Consider the following 23,834-nt stretch of genomic DNA (forward strand, 5'->3'; position numbering starts at 1 on the left):
AAGTTATAGCATATTAAGAAATATTATATTATTATCATTAATTTTTTAAAATAATAATTAACTTATTTTAATAATTCAATTACCATATTTAAACCAATGTAGTTAATTACACTTATTATTTTAAGTTACCTTTTTTAAACAAAACTCTTAATTAAAGTTATTTAAATTAAATATTATTTAGTTACCTTTTTTAAGATAACTACAAAATTATAGGATTTTTATCAAAATTTAAAAAATTACAGTTTTAAAACTGTAAAACAATATCTAAAAAAAATAATTTATATTACCCAAAATTTTTGTTCTTCCCCATTTATTTTCAAAATCATTACAATCGCACGCCTCTCAAAACCTTTCAACATTTTCACACGCTTTCACCATCTTAGCACGCCTAATTCCTCTCTCAAAATTCCATCTCTCTTAACACTATTCTTCAAGAATTCTCAAATAGTTCCATTCAAATCTTAATTTTTAGCACTCAAATCTTTAAATCTTGCAATAAACAAACCGTACAATGTCTAAAAGAAGCAACGAAACCCCAAGAAAAAGTAGAAGATTGAATGAAGAAGCAAGTTCAGACGATTTTCATGCTACATCTTTCAAAATTTTATCACAAACACAAAATCCAAAGAAAAATGAGAAGAAGAGAAAAGGGAAAGAAAAGAAAAGAGAAGATGAATCCGAGAAAACGACTAAAGAAAGAGGAAAGAAAAGGAAAGGAAAAGAAAACAAGGAATCATCAGAGTCTGAATCTGATTTTGTGGAAGAGTTGATAAAATCAAAATCCAAAAAACCAAGAGCAGAAGAAGAAGAAACTGATAAACCCAAAAAAAGTTCAAAGGTTAGTAAAAGTTAATTTTTTAATATTTTTTATATTATGTTATTTTTTTTTCTTTTATTTGGCTATAAAATAGTTAAAATACAATTTTTGTGTAAAATAAATAATCTATGAATTGTGTATGATTCCCTATATGAAATTTCTGTTTAAATAAATAATGTTTTTTTTATGTATGATTCACCGTATGAATTGTGTATGATAACTGTATAAATTGTGTATGATTCACTATATGAATTTTGTATGATTCACTGTATATATAAGATGTGTATGAAATTTTTTTTATCATGTTTTTGGGTACTATTTTTCATTATATTATATATTTTTTCATTATATTATATAATTAGAAAATTATATAGGTTAAAATTGTATGATAACTGTATGAATTTTGTATGATTCACTGTATGAATTTTGTATGATTCACTGTATGAATTGTGTGTGATTCACTGTATGAATTTTGTATGATTCACTGTATGATTCACTGTATGAATTGTGTGTGATTCACTGTATGAATTTTGTATGATTCACTGTATGATTCACTGTATATATAAAATGTGTATGTATACTATGTATATGAATTAGGTTTGTATTACATGTGTATGAATATGTGTATGATTAATGTATCTAATTTTTACAATTTTGTTAGGAGAAGAAGACACAAACACATCTGTCTTCATGTATTAACATGAATGTGTTTGCGGATTTGTTGACCTTTTTAGGTCAAGATAAGTTTCAACAATTCCTAGATGAAACACCTTTTGGATTTTTTTATAATTTACATCACATTAAAATCCAATGTCAATTGTTGAGGCACTTATTTATAATGGGGAATGAAAATGTTAGGGATGACATGTTTGTCATTAAAGTAAATGGTAAAGAGTTAAATTTTGGTCTAAAAGAGTTCGTTGCTATAACTGGTTTGAAATGTGGACCTGTTTCTGATTTTGTTTCAGATCCACATGTTCAAAACAGACTCATTGCTGAAAATTTTGGAGATTTTAATAAAGTATCCAAGTCTGATTTTTATTACAAGTTTAAATTGTAAAATTTTTGGGAAGAAGATGATAAACTAAAAATCGGGATCCTGTACTTTATTTCTTCATTTCTGACTGCATCAGACCCTTCAAAGACAACAGTTCCAAAATTGTATTTTGATTTGGTAGAGTCTGGACAGTATGCCAATTTCCCTTGGGCAAATGAGTGTTTTAATTTAACACTCAAAGCTTGCAATAAAAAATTCAAAAAAAAATCCATCGTCATTCAAATTCAGCCAGTTCCACATAACACTGCAGATATGGTTTTATGAGTGTTGTCATCCATTTGACAACACCATTGTTATACGAGTTTCAAATCGCACACCGAGAATACTGAACTGAAAGACACCGAATGATGTCATTTTTTTTGACGATTTGAAGAAAACAATTTTCAGAACTCATGGGAATCAGGTATTTTTCTTATAATGTTATTACATTCAATATAATTCATTATACATTATACTTTTTTTTTTGATGCAGCATAAATTCAGAAATATTGTCTTATCGGAAGCAGAGTTAAATCTAATGGACGAGACCATTATAAATCAGTCCAGCAGCCACCAGGATTCAGAAAATCCAAGATCATCGGAAAATCGTGCTGTTGACAGTGAACATAAAGTTCAAGAATTGAGAGCTGATATTGCAGAGGTACAAGTAAAATATTCAAATAAACATAATTTTTTTTGAAATTACAGTACACATATCAAATACTTATTTTTTTAATTAAAAGGTTAAGGCAGAGTTGAAAGAACTCAAAATCACTGTAAGTTCCAACATATTTTTATATAATTAATATAATGACTTTATAAACTATGAATGTATAAATTTTTTTATGTTCACCGATAAGGTTCACAAGCACATGGCTGATATAAAGATGTATGTTGATAACTCCACCAAAATGATAATTGATGAGATTCGATTGTCAAGAGGAGAACAAATACCTGAAGAACAACCAGAGGTATATATATCTGTGTATACTTTATGTATGAATTTTGTTTGAAAAATATATAAATTATGTTATTTTTATTTTCTGTTTTTTGGGTATAAAATATTTAATATATAAATTTTGTGTAATTAAATATTGTATGAATTGTGTTTGATTCACTGTATGAAATTACAGATTTCTTCATATTACAATATCAATTGCTGAAACATGTATTTTTTATGTATGTTTCACTGTATAAAGTGTGTATGATTAACTGTATGAAATGTGTACGATCCAATGTATGAATTGTGTATGAATCAGTATACTATCATATCACTGTATATATAAAATATGTATGAAATGTGTATGCATTGTGTATAAATTTTGTTGTATCAAGTTTTCTGATACTGGTGAAAAGTAATATCCATAATTAGTTATACTTTATGTTTTGATTTGTATATTGTGTATGAAAGATTGTTGTAAGGTTGTTTGAAATGTGTTTGATTATATTGTATCATGTTTTGTATACTATTATGTATTTCTCAATATTATGTTGTAAGTTTATTAGAATTGTGTATGATTCACTGCTTTAGTTGTGTATTATATGTGTATGAATACATGTTTCAGGAAAACGTCAACCATCATGCTGCACAACATGATCCGACAGATATGCCTACAGAGACAATTCCACAACAAGTCCAAAATTCAAACACAGCTGGTACGATATATTCATTTTTATCACATAAATTCAAATTTTAGAATTTTTTTTATTTAACATTTTTTCATGTATATGCAGCTCAAAAATCAACGGATGATTGTTTAAATATTGATGCATCTACAGCGTCAAAATCAAAACCACCAACATTGGACGATTATCCTGATTTTACCATGACACAAATAATTGCCCTGGATCCGATTCTTAATGCCACCACGACTCCAAATATGCGAACAAGAAATAAGAATGTGGGTAAATACGACTCTTCTCCTTATATCAGAATGTCGGAAGGAGAAAGCAGTTCAAATAGAGTACCTACATTATTTCAAATCAAATTCATCAAGCTTTCTCCCTTACCAAGGCATCATCAATCTCATTACTTTAGTTCATCAAGCCTTCTCCCTTACCAAGGCATCATCATTAACAAGAGATTAGGTTTTTATCAAGATTTGGGATTCAATAACTTCATCATGCTTAATATAATCACATTCATGCATGCATACAATTAAGCACATAGCAGGGTTTACAATACTATCAATACATATCATTCTCTATTAAGAGTTTACTATGAAAGCATGAAAACCATAACCTACCTCCACCGAAGATTAGTGATCAAGCAAGCAAATTCCCAAAGCTTTGTGTTTTCCTCTTTGTTTCTCCTCTCTCGATCAATCCTCTCTCTCTCTTTGCTCTTTCTATTTTCTTTATTTAAACCCTCTTTCTTTTACCCTAATTAGTATATAATTGAGAATAAAAGATGACAATAATAACCCACTAATTAACTTAAGGTTACCTCTTTTAACCCCCAAGTAATTAGACTTATTAGAATTAACCCACCAACTTTATAATTAAAGCAGGAATAGTCAAAAACGTTCCTTAAAACGTATAAAGAAATCCGACCCAGACTGGGACTGCGCAACCTGCGACGGCCCGTCGTGCCTGCGACGGTCCGTCCTGCAGGTCGTGGCAAGGTCCAGAGAGTGGATTTCCACTGAAGGCTCTGTGACGGTCCGTCACACCTGTGACTGTCCATCCTGCCATTTCGTTACGAAGTTCAGAGAGTCGATTTCGGTACCCAATTCTCAAATTTTCTAAGTGTTTTGAAACGAGACCCCCTCGACGGTCCGTCGTGCCCATGACAGTCCGTCGTGGGGTCCGTCGTTTCTGCCAGTTTTTCCAGAATTGAAGTCTGCTGCTGAACACAACTAAACAGGTCGTTACAAATACACAATTTTGTTTACTACAAAATTTACACAAATCACACAAAATTATATACAAGACACGTATATACACAATAACAAAAATTTAAATCAATACAAAATTAAAACAATTTTTATACATACTGCATATTACACAACTAACTACTACATACAATCTAAAATACAATTTCATAGTCATTTATCCAATTTAATATAAAAAAAAATATACAGTTAATTCAATTTCATACTCAATTGATTTTCGTATAGATTGTTCATACTTAATATATATACATTAAAATACAAAATGTATACATTGTTAATACAAAATGTCAGATAATGTTCTAATGTTTCAAAAACAAAAAATTTGCTAAATTTATCAAAAACTTTAAAATATTAAATTTTAACCAGTAATCACATTTACCATCACTCTTCTTTTTAATTACACATGAAAATACATTTAACATTACGAAATTTTTATTAGTAGAAACACTAAATTAATGTTTCAAAAAATATATATATATCAATTTAACATATGCAATATAACACAGGAAAAAAAAACGACACATTACTAAAATATAAAAAAAAACTAACCTGATGAATTCCATTTGCCACCATGTTTAATTAAAATTGAAACAAATTTCTCCATCAAATCAAATCTAAACTTTTTCAACCTTCAATTTTAATTGTTTTATGAATATAGTCAAATTTCTGGAAAAAAAAATTAAAACACGTTTATGGAAAGAAAGATAACAGAATAGAATTTTTTTAGGATAAAGAATCAAAAAAAATTACCATTAAAAATGGATTTCGCTAATTAAGGAGCATATCTTTAATTAATATATTTAAATTCCCTTAAAAAGTGCAAATTTGGTTATCAGTTAAAAAGTGTAACTACATTCACGGTAGTTATCCAATTTTTATTAATAATTTTTAAATTTTTTTTCTTCCTGATTTAACTGAATAAATATTTAATATATTTTAATTTAAAGAAATGCTATAAGTTGATATATTATATGTTATTGAATGAAAATCAAAATCTTGTGCCATCACTTGATAATATGACTACATAATATGCTATATACCTAATTTACACTTAAATTATTGCCATATATATTTGTTATTGCAATGTCCACATGTATACATAGATTATTTTGTGATTGGGGTTCTCGAAATTAAAAGCTGTTCGGAAATACTCGTATTCATCTGGTTAGTTTCAACTTAGTGATGTTTTGCTCGGACGCAAAAGCAACTTAGGTTGAGGGAAACAACTACCTCTTTCAGTAACTTTTATTTGTTCATTAATATTTATTTTTAATTATATTCTCAAATTATTTCTCAAGATCTAACACTATACATTAATTGATAATGATAAAGTCAAAATTTTCATTAAAGATTTTCAAAATTAGTTTAATATATACGTATGAAAATTAATTTTTGACCCTTAGTAAAATTTGATATTACAATTTTTTGACTAAGAATGTCTGATTGATCAATCTAAGCTATATGTTGTTATGACGCTATTAATTAATACAAGTTTAACGTACATGATTTACGTCTACTAAGAAAAAAATATATAAAATAAACAAAAACTATTGCGTGTATAACTCATGTAGTTGAGTACACAACTTTAAAGCATTACGCAATATGACTAAGCAATATATTTGAGTTGCAAAAATAGATGCCAAGAAAAAAAATCTGTTGTAAAATTTAAGAACAATAAAGCAATATAAAGATGAAAACAAGAAAAATATAAGATAAGAGGAACAATAAAAGATAAGTTTCTTTTTTTCAAGTGTATTCAAAATTATTCTCAACGCCACTATATATAAGATTACATTGATGAATATTGAGTGTCAAAAACATTACATTAAACCTTGAGAATTGCTACCCATAAAAGAAGAATAAACCTTAACAGTTATGGTCATTCATTTGATCATATTATCAATAACATTACTATCAATAAAGGAGGAAATTAACCTAGGAGTTATGATGATTCATTTGATCACATTATCAACAACATTATTACTCATAAAGGAGGAAATTAACCTAGGAGTTAGGACCATCCATTTAACCACCAAAATATCTACAACACTCTCCATTGAATGACCATATACAATATGTCTCGTTAAAATCTTACTAAGAAAAAAACTTGTGGGTTAAAATCTTAGTGAAGGACAAAAGAATAGACATATCATGTAATACGCTTTATTTGTTTCCTCGTTAAAAACTTTTCCAGGAAAACTCATAACCTAGGCTAAGAGAACAAGATGCAGCGCATAGTTTATTTCCCCGTCTTAGAGAAGACGTATTTCAAACTTGAATACCAACTTTTTAAATGTTGAGGTTGTCAATGCTTTAGTAAATAGATCCTCTTAATTATCACCTGAGCGAATATGTTAACATTTATTTCATAGGAAAATCATACATTTCTTGAATATGTTGAGTCATTGATCTCAACCAAACACACTCCCGAATTACTTCATGGTAATTATTATTTCTGCATGACTTCATGAAGTAACACCTAATGTTTGCTTCATTGAACACTAAGAGTGTTGCCTCCACAAGTAAATAAATTGCATGTCTGATATCGAGCTTTATGTGGATCAAGCAAATATTCAACATCTGTGTCACGACCCAAATCCGGGCCGCGACTGGCACCCACACTTACCCTCCTATTTGAGCGAACCAACCAATCTAAACCTTAACATTTCAATATAATATCAACAGAAAGTAATGCGAAAGACTTAAACTCATTAATAAAATCAATAACCATTATTATCCCCAAAATCTGGAAGTCATCACCACAAGAACATCTACGATCAAATGACTAAACTAAGAGTATTCTAAAAGCTAAAAATACATAAGAAGCTAGTCCATGCCGGAAGTTCAAGGCATCAAGACTTGAAGAAGAAGATCCAGTCCAAGCTAGAATCATTAGCTCACCCTGAATTTCCGATGTAATAAGACTGGCTTGAATTACTGTTGAGTTGAAGACGATGACACGTTTGCTGCACTCCACAAATAACAAAGAAGAAAACAATAAAAGTAGGGGTCAGTACAAAATACGGGTACTGAGTAGATATCATCGGCCAACTCAAAATAGAAAACAATATATATACCAAGTAATATCATAAAATCAACTATGATACTCAACATGTAACAACAGCAAGTACTATATCATTAACAATTACCATCAAGTTCACACATGAGGACTCAAGCCTCAATACCATACTCATTTGGGAATTATGTTCTTTAGATTGAGTATATTAACATCTTTCAAGATTCATTATCTTTATTTCTCTTGTGTCGGTACGTGAAACTCCGCTCCCTCATATTCATTAATCCTCTTGTGTCGGTACGTGACACTCCGATCCCCTAAATCTACGTGTTGGTTCGTGACACCCGATCCCCTAATTCTACGTGTCAGTTCGTGACACCCGATCCCCTAATTCTACGTGTCGGTTCGTGACACCCGATCCACTAATTCTACGTATCGGTTCGTGACACCCGATCCCCTAAATCTACGTGTCGGTTCGTGACACCCGATCCCCTAATTCTACGTGTCGGTTCGTGACACCCGATCCCCTAGTTCTACGTGTCGGTTCGTGACACCCGATCCCATAATCTCATTCTATCAACTCATCAAGCCTTCTCCCTTACCAAGGCATCATCAATCTCATTACTTTAGTTCATCAAGCCTTCTCCCTTACCAAGGCATCATCATTAAAAAGAGATTAGGTTTTTATCATGATTTGGGATTCAATAACTTCATCATGCTTAATATAATCACAATTATATAATCAGGTTCATGCATGCATACAATTAAGCACATAGCAGGGTTTACAATACTACCAATACATATCATTCTCTATTAAGAGTTTACTATGAAAGCATGAAAACCATAACCTACTTCCACCGAAGATTCGTGATCAAGCAAGCAATTTCCCAAGCTTTGTGTTTTTCTTCTCGTTCGATCCTCTCTCTCGTTCAACTTTCTCTCTCTTTCCCTTGTTCTTTCTATTTTCTTTATTCAAACCCTCTTTCTTTTACCCTAATTAGTATATAATTAAGAATAAAAGATGGCAATAATAACCCACTAATTAACTTAAGGTTACCTCTTTTAACCCCCAAGCAATTAGACTTATTAACATTAACCCACTAACTTTATAATTAAAGCAGGAATAGTCAAAAACGTCCCTTTAAAACTTAACCAGAATTCCGACTTCAACTGGGATTACGCAACCTGTGACGGCCCGTCGCGCCTGCGACGGTCCATCATGCAGGTTCGTCAGAGACTCGATTTCCTTAAGGAGTCTGTGACGGCCGGTCGTACCTACGACGTTCCGTCCTGCACTTCCATCACGACGTTCAAAGAATTGTTCCCTGTACCAAATTCTCAAGAGTTGAAGTGTTTTGAAATGGTGGATCATGACGATTCGTCGTGCCTGTGACGGTCCGTCCTGCAGGTCCGTCACAGAGTTCAGAGAGTTGATTTCAGCACCCAAATTTCCGAATTTCTAAGTGTTTTAGGATGAGACACCCTCGACGGTCAGTCGTGCCCATGACGTTTCGTCGTGCGTTCCGTCGTCTCAGCCTGTTTTTCCAGAAATAAAATCTGCTGCTCAAAACGACTAAACAGGTCGTTACATTAGATACCAATTTACCCATCGTTCGTCCCCGAACGATCACAAGAAGGAGAATAAGGGCGAAAAGGAGTACCTGAATCTGTGAACAGGTGTGGATACCTTTCTCGCATATCAACCTCCTTCTCCCAAGTGGCTTCTTTAACGGGTCGATTCTTCCATTGAACTTTGATGGATGCAATCTCACTTGATCTCAACTTGCGAATTTCTCTATCTAGAATGGCAACAGGTTCCTCCTCATAAGACAAGTTCTCATCAAGCAAAACTGAATCCCAACGGATAATGTAGTTTCCATCCCCATGGTATCTTTTCAACATCGACACATGGAATACCTGATGTACTCCGGATAGCCCTGGAGGCAAGGCTAATTCATAAGCCACCTCCCCTACTCGCGTAAGTACTTCAAAGGGACCAATGTACCTTGGACTTATCTTACCCCTTTTACCAAACCGCATCACCCCTTTCATGGGCGAAAACATCAGCAAGACTTGTTCTCCCTCCATTAACTCTAAGTCTCTAACCTTTCGATCTGCATATTCTTTTTGTCTACTTTGCGCCGCTAGAAGCTTGTCTTGAATAGATTTCACCTTCTCCATCGAATCCCTCAATAGATCAGTACCCCAAGGTCTAACCTCGAACGCATCAAACCAACCAATGGGGGACCTACATCTCCTACCATACAATGCTTCAAATGGAGCCATGTCAATGCTTGAGTGATAGGTATTATTGTATGAAAATTCTGCTAAGGGTAAGAAGCTATCCCAATGGCCTCCAAACTCTATTACACATGCGCGAAGCATATCCTCCAACACTTGAATCATTCACTCAGACTGACCATCGTTCTGAGGATGGAACGCGGTACTAAGGTCCAACCTAGTACCCAATTCAGCATGCAATGTTCTCCAAAACTTGGAAGTAAACTGCGTACCTCTATCTGATATGATGGATAGTGGAACCCCATGCAACCGAACAATTTCTGAGATATAGATTTTGGCTAACTTCTCTGCATTGTAAGTCACCTTGACCGGAATGAAATGTGCAGACTTAGTTAACCTATCAACAATCACCCAAATAGAGTCGTACTTACCCATCATCTTTGGAAGACCAACCACGAAGTCCATTGCGATTCTCTCCCATTTCCATTCCGGAATGGGCATCCTCTGAAGTGTTCCTCTGGGCCTTTGGTGTTCATACTTTACTTGTTGACAGTTTGGACATTTGGCAATAAAATCTACAATATCACGCTTCATTCTACTCCACCAAAAGTGTTGCTTTAGGTCACGGTACATCTTGGTTGCACCCGGATGTATTGAATACCTTGAACTATGAGCCTCTGTCAGAATGGTGTTGATCAAATCATTGACGCGGGGTACACATACCCTTCCCTTAATCCTCAAAACACCTTCCTCATCGATCGTCGCTTCTTTAGCCTCTCCTCGCAACACTTTATCTCGGATCCGGATCAATTTTTTATCATTAAATTGCTTTCCCTCAATCTTGTCAAGGAAGGAAGATCTTGCCTCCACACAAGCTAAAAATCCTCCCTTCTCATTTTCTTCTAATCTCATAAGGTCGTTAGCCAGAATCTGAACTTCTCTAGCCAATGGGCGTCTAGAAGCTTGCAAGTGAGCTAGACTTCCCATGCTTCCCGCCTTTCTACTTAAAGCATCCGCTACAACATTCGCCTTCCCCGGATGATACAAAATAGTGAAATCGTAGTCCTTTAGTAGCTCTATCCATCTCCTCTGTCTCAAGTTCAAATCCTTCTGAGTAAAGACATACTGAAGGCTACGATGATCCGTATAGACCTCACACTTAACCCCATATAAATAGTGTCTCCATTGCTTTAATGCAAACACTACCGTGGCCAATTCCAAATCATGAGTTGGATAGTTACGTTCATGCACTTTAAATTGTCTTGAAGCATAAGCAATCACATTCTTCTCCTGCATTAGCACTGCACCCAAACCCGAATAGGATGCATCACAATAGACAATGAAATTCTAGCCTTCCACTGGCAAGGTGAGAATTGGTGCAGTAGTCAACAGAGTCTTGAGCTTCTGAAAGCTTTCCTCACACTCATCCGACCATACGAATGGGACATTTTGCTTAGTCAAGTTCGTCAGTTGGGAAACAATAGAAGAGAATCCCTTGACAAATCGGTGGTAGTAGCTAGCTAACCCAACAAAGCTCCTTATTTCTGACACATTAGTAGGTCTTACCCAATTCTTTACTGTCTCAATCTTAGAAGGATCCACCATCACTCCATCCTTAGAAACCACGTTCCCCAAGAAGGACACTGCATCTAGCCAAAACTCACACTTAGAGAACTTGGCATAAAGCTTTTTTTCCCTCAACATTTCCAATACCATTCCCAAATGCTCTTCGTGTTCGTTTTTGCTCTTTGAGTAAACCAATATATCATCAATGAATACGATCACAAAGAGATCCAGATATGGCTTAAAAATCCCGTTCATCAAGCACATGAAAGCAGAAGGGGCATTCGTAAGACCAAAAAACATCACTACAAATTCGTAATGCCCATACCTCGTTCGAAAAGCAGTCTTTGGCACATCCATTGCTCGTATTTTCAATTGATGATAACCGGATCTCAAGTCGATCTTAGAGAAGACACAAGCACCTTGAAACTGATCGAACAAGTCATCAATGCGAGGAAGAGGATACTTGTTCTTTATGGTTACCTTGTTTAGTTGTTTGTAGTCTATACACATTCGAAAACTCCCATCCTTCTTCTTCACAAACAAAACTGGAGCACCCCAAGGAGATGCACTTGGTCTAATAAAGCCTTTGTTTAACAACTCTTGAAGTTGGGCTTTTAACTCTCTTAACTCCGCGGGAGCCATTCTATAAGGGGGTATAGAAATGGGGCGAGTACCCGGTTCAAGATCAATACAGAAGTCAATATCCCTATCAGGTGGCATACCAGGAAGATCTGCAGGGAACACATCCAGAAACTCACGGACCACCGAAACCGACTCAATTGAAGGTACTTGGGTAGTGTCATCCTTGAGATGTGCCAAGAAATCTAAACACCCTTTACTAACCATTTTCTTAGCACGAAGAAAGGAGATGACACGCACCGGATTGGAAGTGTATTCACCCTCCCACACTAACGGATTTGTCCCAGGCTTGGCTAACGTCACCGTTTTAGCATTACAATCTTAGATCACAAATTTCGGAGAAAGCCAAGTCATACCCAGAATTACATCAAAATCATCCATTTCTAAGATAACCAAATCTACATAAGTGTTGCTCCCCACAAAGTTTACCAATCAAGACCTATATACCTTTTCAACTACCACAGACTCACCCACCGGAGTAGAAACATGAATAGGTATATCAAGTAATTCACAATGTAAATTTAGACAATTAGCAAATGAGGAAGATACATAAGAAAATGTGGATCCAGGATCAAACAATACAGAAGCCATGCAATCACAAACCAGAAGATTACCTGTGATGACAGCATCAGATGCCTCCGCTTCCGACCGCCCAGGGAAAGCGTAACAATGGGCCCTATCGTTTGTCTGTCCATTGCCCCTACCATGTTGTGATGTAGTGGCTCCAGTTTGCCCATAACCTCGACCATTTTGGTGACCACCATTACCTCGACCACCACGTCCTCCAGAATAACGGCCTCTACCATGACCACCTCTACCTCTAGCCATTGGGGGTCTATAACTCTGTTTTGGACAATTTCTCCTAATATGTCCAGTCTCCCCACATCCATAACACTCTCTAGAGTCAAGCATAGGTCTCTTAGAGAAGTGTTGACCGGTCTTAGGTGGACCCCCAACTACAGTCTGTAGTGAAGACTGAATGGGTCAAACTGAGTAACCTCCGGAACCCTGTCCTCTAGAGTAAGAACCATTAAACTCACCTCCCTTTCGAAACCTCTTTGATGTCGATGCCATGGTAAATTCATCTGGCTTCACTCCTTCCACCTCTACCACGAAATCTACCACTTCTTGGAAGGATTTTGCCGTAGCCACTACTTGTAAGGCTGAAATCCGCAACTCTGGCCTCAACCCCTTCACAAAACGACGAATGCGCTCTTGTGGACTGAAACAAAGTTGGGTGGCATATCTGGATAGTGCACGAAACTTAGCCTCATATGAATTGACCGACATCCTACCTTGCTCTAGGCTCAAGAACTCATCCCATTTCCTATCCCTCAATGTCCGAGGGATATACTTCTCCATAAACAAGCTAGAGAATGACGCCCAAGTCATAGGTGGTGCCTCTGTTGGTTGACACTCAACATGTGACCGCCACCACATTTTGGCATTCCCTTGAAACTGATAACTCACGAACTCAACACCAAACCGTTCTACTATACTCATCTTGTGTAGTAGCTCATGACAGTCAACCAGAAAATCGTAAGCATCCTTAGATTCAGCACCCTTGAAGACTGGAGGTTTCAATTTCAAGAACTTACTGAAAAGTTCATGCTGATCATTTGTCATTATAGGCCCAGTAGTCAGACGTGGAAATGTGCCTATGTCCAATGAGGCATCCATACGAGGAGCCATAGTGGCTGCATGTTGTACCTCTGAAACTGGAGGTGTTGGTGCAGAAAACACTGGAGGTGTCTGACCCTGATCGGACAAACCACTAAGATAAGCGAGCACCTGGTTTATCATCTCTGGGGTAGGCTGGGGTGGCAATCCCTCATTCTGCACCTGTTCATTTTCCCCATCCTCCCCTTCTCTTATTACCTCCTCAGTCGGTGGAGGAGTCACTACCCTAGTATCAGATGGACTAGGTGCTTGTCCTCTTCCCCTAGAGGACGTCCTCCCACGACCTCTACCACGGCCTCTTGTCGCTGCTCTTCCTCGAGCTACAGCCCCAGTGGCTGGCTCAGACGCACCCTGTCCCGCCGGTGCTGGTGTTGGCGTAGTCGTTGCTCTAGTTCTAACTATCTGCGAAAGAGAGTGAAGATGGTCAGATACCAATTTATATCACCTAGATACCAATTGGATTCAAGTAGTAGCACGAAAGAAAGAAAGAAAGAATGGAATTTTTCCTAAAGTCTTATAGCCTCTCAAAGAAAAGTAAAGACGTCCCCCTACCGTTCCTTAAGACTCTACTAGACTCGTTCTTGTGTGATGAAACCAACGAACCTAATGCTCTGATACCAAGTTTGTCACGACCCAAATCCGGGCCACGACTGGCACCCACACTTACCCTCCTATGTGAGCGAACCAACCAATCTAAACCTTAACATTTCAATATAATATCAACAGAAAGTAATGCGGAAGACTTAAACTCATTAATAAAATCAATAACCATTATTATCCCCAAAATCTGGAAGTCATCACCACAAGAACATCTACGATCAAATGACTAAACTAAGAGTATTCTAAAAGCTAAAAATACATAAGAAGCTAGTCCATGCCGGAAGTTCAAGGCATCAAGACTTGAAGAAGAAGATCCAGTCCAAGCTAGAAGCATTAGCTCACCCTGAATTTCCGATGTAGTAAGACTGGCTTGAATTACTGTTGAGTTGAAGACGATGGCACGTTTGTTGCACTCCACAAATAACAAAGAAGAAAACAATGAAAGTAGGGGTCAGTACAAAACACGGGTACTGAGTAGATATCATCGGCCAACTCAAAATAGAAAACAATATATATACCAAGTAATATCATAAAATCAACTATGATACTCAACATGTAGCAACAGCAAGTACTATATCATTAACAATTACCATCAAGTTCACACATGAGGACTCAAGCCTTAATACCATACTCATTTGGAAATTATGTTCTTTAGATTGAGTATATTAACATCTTTCAAGATTCATTATCTTTATTTCTCTTGTGTCGGTACGTGACACTCCGCTCCCTCATATTCATTAATCCTCTTGTGTCGGTACGTGACACTCCGATCCCCTAAATCTACGTGTTGGTTTGTGACACCCGATCCCCTAATTCTACGTGTCGGTTCGTGACACCCGATCCCCTAATTCTACGTGTCGGTTCGTGACACCCGATCCCCTAATTCTACGTGTCGGTTCGTGACACCCGATCCCCTAGTTCTACGTGTCGGTTCGTGACACCCGATCCCCTAGTTCTACGTGTCGATTCGTGACACCCCATCCCCTAATCTCATTCTATCAACTCATCAAGCCTTCTCCCTTACCAAGGCATCATCAATCTCATTACTTTAGTTCATCAAGCCTTCTCCCTTACCAAGGCATCATCATTAAAAAGAGATTAGGTTTTTATCAAGATTTGGGATTCAATAACTTCATCATGCTTAATATAATCACAATTATATAATCACGTTCATGCATGCCGACAATTAAGCACATAGCAGGGTTTACAATACTACCAATACATATCATTCTCTATTAAGAGTTTACTATGAAAGCATGAAAACCATAATCTACTTCCACCGAACATTCGTGATCAAGCAAGCAATTTCCCAAGCTTTGTGTTTTTCTTCTTGTTCGATCCTCTCTCTCTCGTTCAACTTTCTCTCTCTTTCCCTTGTTCTTTCTATTTTCTTTATTCAAACCCTCTTTCTTTTACCCTAATTAGTATATAATTAAGAATAAAAGATGGCAATAATAACCCACTAATTAACTTAAGGTTACCTGTTTTAACCCCCAAGTAATTAGACTTATTAACATTAACCCACTAACTTTATAATTAAAGCAGGAATAGTCAAAAACGTCCCTTTAAAACTTAACCAGAATTCCGACTTCAACTGGGATTACGCAACCTGTGACGGCCCGTCGCGCCTGCAACGGTCCGTCATGCAGGTTCGTCAGAGACTCGATTTCCTTAAGGAGTCTGTGACGGCCCGTTGTACCTACGACGGTCCATCTTGCACTTCCGTCACGACGTTCAGAGAATCGTTCCCTGTACCAAATTCTCAAGAGTTAAAGTGTTTTGAAACGGTGGATCACGACGATTCGTCGTGCCTGTGACGGTCCGTCCTGCAGGTCCCTCACAGAGTTCAGAGAGTCGATTTCAGCACCCAAATTTCAGAATTTCTAAGTGTTTTAGGACGAGAAACCCTCGACGGTCCGTCGTGCCCATGACGTTCCGTCGTGGGTTCCGTCGTCTCAGCCTGTTTTTCCAGAAATAAAATCTGCTGCTCAAAATGACTAAACTGGTCGTTACAATTTGCATAACTAATCATTTCTTACTTGAATTTATTAGAATAAAATAATCTCATATAAATGGTTCCTTGAAGATATCTGAATATGTGTTTGACCCTATTCTAATGTCTCTTTGTTGGTAATGAGTTGAATCTTGCCAATAAACTTATTGCAAAACATATAGTTGCTCGAGTATTATTGGCAAGATACATTAGCGCCACAATGACACTAAAGTATGGAGTTTCATCGCCAAGAAATTCTTCATCATTTTTTTGGGATCGAAATGTTATCTTTATATATGTCAAGCTGATCTCAACCATCAGGGTAAACAATGGATGTGATTTATCCATGTAAAATAGCTTTAAAATCTTTTATGTGTATGTTAATTGATGAAAAAATATCTCATTTTTCAAATGCTCGATTTATAGGCTAAGACAAAATTTTGTTTCACCAAGATATTTATTTCAAATTCTTTTTTTAAACGCTCAACAACTTTTGATAACTCTTTAGGAGTGATAATGATATTTAAATCATCAATATACACATCTATTATAACAAAATTGGATCCAGACCATTTTACAAAAACACAAGGACAAACAGGGTCATTTTTGTACCCTTCATTTAGCAAAATAATGCTAACACGATCACATCCTCCCTGATTGTTTCAATTCATACAAGTATTTTTGAAGCCTTATCAAACAAGTTTCTTGCGAATTTTTATATGCTTAGTGTACATTAAATTTTTCATGGAGTTTTATAAAAATATTGTGGTCCAATGAGCCATAAAAATAGGTTGTGACAACATCCATTAAACGCGTTTAAACTTTTCATGAACTACCAGATTTTGTTGAAACCTGAAGGTAATTTCATCCACCACAAGAGAATATGTCTGCACATAATCAATGTCAGGTCTTTGGGAAAAATCTTTTGCCACAAGTCGTGTTTTATATCTTACAACTTCACTTTTTTCGTTTCATTTTCCAATAAAATTCATTTATACCCCACTGGTTTGATACCTTCAGGTGTTTGGACTATTGGTCCAAAAATTTCACTTAATTTCGCTTGCATAACATCCTTTCAATTTTACCAATCATTTTGATGTCTGCATTCATTGACAGATTTCGATTCTAAATTCTAATATTGTTACATTATTTCAACAACATTATGAGCAAAAATATTTTTCATTACAATATTATTTTGATTCTATTTTTTTTCGTCGAGACATGACTTATTGAGATTTCTTCATTTTCATTATTTCAGTTATTTTGACCTCCTCTATGGTCTTATCATTTGTTATCTCTTGGAACTCTTCTTGAGCAATTTCCTCCATAATATGATCTCCTTGTTAATTTATTTCTTTTCTTTTTCGAGAATTTTTATCCTTTGAACCAATTGACCTATCACGTTTAAATGTGTTTAGACTCATTCGCTTTAACAATTTGTCCTATCGAGACATCAACTCAAACTGGAGCAATTGCAACTGAAGAATAATATTTAGTAACCCTTAAAAGATTAGTAAATGTATTTGACAGTTGATTTGCAACATTTAACAAATAAAAAATCTTTTTAACCTTTGTTCACATTGATTTGTTTGAGGTTCTGAATGAGATAAGGATGAATTTCAATCTATCTCTTTTTTCAACTGCTTATATTCTATCCATAATATTGGCATACGCATTCATCAAAATGACAATCAACAAATCATGTCAGATTTAAATTTCCCGTCATAGGTTCCAAATCATCATTATCATATATATACATATATAAGAGAACCTCAGGCTCGCCTACGTGGCGCCACCACAAAATAGAATTAGAATTCTCTTTTAATTTATTTATTTTCAAAATAAGTCTTTACCTTTCATGAAAAGTTGTGACTTTAATAAAGAATTGCGACTTTTATAAAAAAAAATTAAGATTTTTATTAAAAGTTGTGGCTTTTGTAAAAGGTTGTGACCTTTCCGAAGGGTTGCAACTTTTTCAAATAATTATAACTTTTTCCGATAAGTTACAATAAATATTTATTTACACTACCCTTTGTTGTCTATATATAAAATAATTTCCTCTCATTTTAAAACAACAGAAATTTCGAACATCTTCTTCTTCTTCTTCTTCAAAATTAAATATTTGGATATTTCGCTCATGTTGAGTGGTTCAGTGACACCATTGCTTATGTTAAAGATCCTGGTATGTATTTTTACTGTCATTAAATTATACTTATGATATTAAGGATAAATGATAAGATATATTAATTTTCATTTCTCTTTATATTATTAATGTTTGTTACATACAAGATTGCATAGTAATATATAAACACACACACACATGCGCGCGTGCACACACATACAATCCACACCAATACACACACGCAAGCACACAATCCAAACAAACACACACGCACACACGCTCTCTCTCTCTCTCTCTTCATCTTTAATATTATTTAATAATTTACTTTGTTATTATATTTTAGTTAGTTTATAATTTTCAATTTTTATATATTTTTCTTTCGAATTTTGCCTTATAAAAATTGTAAATATTTTATTTTGTATTAAGATCCGAAGTTACAATTATATTGTTATAGTTTTTCAAAGTCGAAGTTAACAATTTACTTTGTAAATATTTTTTGTATTCAGTTTGCCTCTAGCCTTTAATCTTATTAATTTTACATAACAAGCACTAATATTTTAGAAAAAAATACTATGTACTCATGTGAATTTTACGGTCTTTGCAAAAGTTTCTATTCATTTAACATTTCTTAAGTTTGGCTTATCACACAGGTAAGTGAAAAAATATTTGATCTATTTTTCAATACCGTATAGTTGTAAAAAACTAAAAAAAAACGAAAGAACCAACTAAAGCCGAAATTGAAAAATCGACTTTATGTGATTTGATTTGATTTTTAGATTTAATAAATCGACATGATTAATTTAGTTTTTTTAAAATGAAAATCCAAACCAAACCGACCTTTGTACTCCCCTAGTTTTAAATATTATTTTGAAAGTTTCGCGATATTAAATTTTCGCGTGAAGTTGTCACGACCCAAATCCGAGCCGCGACTGGCACCCACACTTACCCTCCTATGTGAGCGAACCAACCAATCTAACCTTAACATTTCAATGTAATAACAACAAAAAGTAATGCGGAAGACTTAAACTCATTAATAAAAATCAATAATCAACTTCTATAACTCAAAAACTTATCATTATCCCCAGAATCTGGAAGTCATCACCACAAGAACATCTACAATCAAATGACTAAACTAAGAGTATTCTAAAAGCTAAAAATACATAAGAAGCTAGTCCGTGCCGGAGGTTCAAGGCATCAAGACGTGACGGAGGAGATCCAGTTCAAGCTAGAAGTGTTAGCTCACCCTGAAGATCCGGTGTGACGAAGACTGGCTTGAATTACTGTTGAGTCGAAGATGACGGCACGTTTGCTGCATTCCACAATTTAACAAGAAGAAAACAATAAAAGTAGGGGTCAGTACAAACACGGGTACTGAGTAGATATCATCGGCCAACTCAAAATAGGGAACAGTATATATCAAGTATTATCATAAATCAACTATAAAACTCAACATGTAACAACAACAAGTACTATAATCATCAATAAGTACCATCAAATTCACACATGAGGACTCAAGCCCCAATACCATACTCATTTGGGAATCATGTTCGTTAGATTGAGTATATTAACATCTTTCAAGATTCATTATCTTTCCTCCTCTTGTGTCGGTTCGTGACACTCCGATCCCCTAATTCTATGTGTCGGAACGTGACACTCCGATCCCCTACATGTGTCGGAACGTGACACTCTGATCCCCTACATGTGTCGGAACGTGACACTCTGATCCCCTACATGTGTCGGAACGTGACACTCCGATCCCCTACATTTGTCGGAACGTGACACTCCGATCCCCTACATGTGTCGGAACGTGACACTCCGATCCCCTACATGTGTCGGAACGTGACACTCCGATCCCCTACATGTGTCGGAACGTGACACTCCGATCCACTAAATCTATGTGTCGGAACGTGATACTCCGATCCACTAATATCATTCTGTAAATCATCAAGCTTTCTCTATACCAAGGCATCCTCAATCCCATTACTTTAATTCATCAAGCCTTCTTCTATACCAAGGCATCATCATTAATAATGTATATTAAAGTTTCTTTTCAAGATTTGGGTTTCAATATTTTTGATCATGCTTATCTTATCACAATCACATAATCATATTCATGCAAACATACAATTAAGCATATAGTAGGGTTTACAATACTACCAATACATATCATTCTCTATTAAGAGCTTACTATGAAAGCATAAAAACCATAACCTACCTCCACCGAAGATTAGAAATCAAGCAAGCAAGTTCCCAAAGCTTTGTTCTTCTTCTCGTTTCTCCTCTTTCCCGTTCGTTTCTCCCTCTCTTTCTGTTCTTTTCTTCTTTTTCTTATTCAACCCTCTTTCTTTTACCCTAATTAGTATATAATTAAGAATAGAAGGTGGCAATAATACCCCGCTAATTAACTTAGGGTTACCTCTTTTAACCCTCAAGAATTTGAGTTATTAATATAAACCCACGAAGTCTATAATTAAGGAAAGAATAGTCCAAAAACGTCCCTTAAAACTTCACCAGAAATCCGACTCTGCCTGGGATTTGCGCAACCTGTGACGGGCCGTCGTGCCTGCGACGGTCCGTCCTGCAGGTCGTCGCAGAGTTCAGAGACCCAAATTTCCACCAAGGGTCGTTGACGGTCCGTCCTGCCATTCCGTCACAAAGTTCAGAGAGTTGATTTTCAGTACCCAATTTCAGATTTTCTAAGTATTTTGGGACGAGACCCCCTCGACGGTCCGTCGTGCCCATGACGTTCCGTCGTGGGGTCCGTCGCTTCTGCCAGTTTTTCCAGAATTGAAGTCTGTTGCTCAAAACGACTAAACGGGTCGTTACAGAAGTGCAGATTAGTTTACTAATATCTATCTATATATAATAGGAGAAGAAAACTTTCAAGTGTCAGCACCACAAAACATAAGTTTTTAAACAATTATTAATTACATGTTACAGAATTAAATAATAGATTACTAATATTATTTATTTATGAAAAATAAAAAAAAATTATAATCATTCACTAAAAAGCTGTTTTTAACGCTTTTAAGAAACATTAGAATTTTACAGTTACGTTTAACTTTTTGCTTTTTTTCAAAATTTAGATAAAATAAAAAACTGTAAAAACTGAGGGTAATTTATTAATTTTAAAATTAAAAAAAATCAACACGTCAATCATTCGAGAATTTTAAGGAATAAGTTGGCAAAATATATATATATATATATATATATATATATTTTGCCAACTTATTCCTTAAAATTCTCGAATGATATATATATATATATATATATATATATATATATATATAAAAATAGGGCAACTTTCACATATAGCAAACAAAAAATTCATATTTGTATGCTATAGCAAACTTTGCATAATTGCGCTCCATAGCGAACATAAAAACTGTATAATTCGCTATACATATACAAGTGTATAATTTGCTGGCCTAAATTGTATAATTCGTTGGCCTATTTCACTGCAATTGTATAATTAGCTTTGCATACAGTTGAATCGAATTAAAATGTATGTATATTGCATAATTATAAGTGTATAGCAAGAAGATATATGTTTTTCTCGCTTTATACAAAAACAGAAACGCAATATATACACTTCTGTTGTATAAAGCTAGAAAAAATTGTATTTCACTGCAATTGTATAATTCTTTGGCCTTTTTCTATGCAATATTTGAAGTAAAATGTTTGTAAATTATATAATTAAGTGTATAACAGGAAGATATACATTTTTGCGTGTGTATATACAATTTTCTCTCGCTTTATACAAAGCAGAAACAGAAATTATACACTTCTGTGTATAAAGCGAGAGAGGCGAGAATGGGAGAGTGGCGAGCGAGACTTCTAGGAGAGAGACGCCTGGCAAATTTTTGCCAACGTTTGCTATGGAGCACAATTAAATCAAACCCTAGCTATTCCATTTAATTTAGGTTATTAGTTTGCTATTATATACAATTTTCCCTATATAATAATATGAAAGGCCCGTTTATGAGTCTAATAATGCAATCTTGTAATAGAAATTTGATTTGTTTTTAAAAGAAAAATTATTATGATATTTTCAAATAAATATGAAAGGAAATAATGATAAAACAAGATATATTTTTAACAAACAAAATTATAATCTACTTGATGAAAATTATAATGAATCGTCTCATTCTTTACAAAGTGATAAATTGATGAAAAAAAGTTATGATTTTGTGTTTTAAAATTAGGAGAATAATTTTATATCGTAAAGAAGGAATTTTTTCTAAAGTAATTAATATACATGAATAAATGTTTTATCTTTAACAAAAGAGGATTTAAAAAGATTAGCAATATTTGATAAAATATATACTGCAATCATTTAACATTAGGTAGTTGATAACAATTTATATAACTTGATTAAAATGATTTTAACTATGATAAAATAATAGTAATAAATAAATATATGTTTTATAATAAATTATATAATGACATATATGTTATGTGAGTTTTGAGATCATACATAACAAGAGAAATCAAGTAAATTAGATACTTTAAAAAATATTTTTAAAATCTAAAATAAACAAACAATCCCATTATTTTGAAAAGTCCGAAGAGAACCAAAGAAAAGGACATAACATGCTTCTGAAATTGTTGAAAATTTTGTTCTTGAATAGCTTGCTCACTGGTTGCATTTCTTTTAAATTAAGCATTTTGATAAGCAATTCTCATTGATATTGAATTTAACATGTTAACTGATTCATTAGGGTGTTTGAAAAGTGTGGAACAGTTGAATGTTGATGAAAATTGACTATATGGACAAGTCTAAGTGATGTGTCCACTAAGAAATAGTGAATTTTACTGTTGTATTATAATTATTTTACAAAAGTAGGGTCATTATATAGAGATTGATCGGAAATGCAGTTCATAATGTTGAAAAAAAAACTACATTATTGACTTTCTTAATAAGGGATCTATTTCGGAGTGTATACTATTTAGGATGCAAATAAAAAATAAAGGGCGAGAAGTCTATTGGTATAAGACATGATAGGGGAGAGAATTGAGGAGTGAATAAAATGAAGAATGAGTTAATGTCTATTTATTTGTGTCATAGACTTGGTTCTAGAAAAGTCTTATAATTTTTAATTTTTAGAAAAGTCATGTGTCTTGTGGAGGAAATTTATCACTTGAAAAAAATATTTTAATGAAGTTTAAGAATACAATTTATTAAATTTTAAATAAATATGTATAAAATGATCATATTAACTTAGGTCGT

General features: G+C 34.5%; 1 protein-coding gene across 1 annotated transcript in view; it reads left to right on the top strand.

The window, feature by feature from the left end:
* The first annotated feature begins 511 nt into the window (after nucleotides 1-511).
* LOC138348066 (uncharacterized) overlaps nucleotides 512-23,834 on the top strand; it is a 24,436-nt gene continuing 1,113 nt past the window's right edge. The window contains exons 1-5 of the mRNA XM_069296675.1: nucleotides 512-838; nucleotides 2,347-2,514; nucleotides 2,714-2,824; nucleotides 3,419-3,509; nucleotides 3,588-3,789. Of these exons, the coding sequence (XP_069152776.1) occupies nucleotides 512-838; nucleotides 2,347-2,514; nucleotides 2,714-2,824; nucleotides 3,419-3,509; nucleotides 3,588-3,789 (899 nt within the window). The remainder of the gene's footprint in view (nucleotides 839-2,346; nucleotides 2,515-2,713; nucleotides 2,825-3,418; nucleotides 3,510-3,587; nucleotides 3,790-23,834) is intronic.

The sequence above is a fragment of the Solanum lycopersicum genome, chromosome 4 (assembly GCF_036512215.1).
Source record: "Solanum lycopersicum chromosome 4, SLM_r2.1".
In the NCBI taxonomy this organism is placed as follows: Eukaryota; Viridiplantae; Streptophyta; class Magnoliopsida; order Solanales; family Solanaceae; genus Solanum; species Solanum lycopersicum.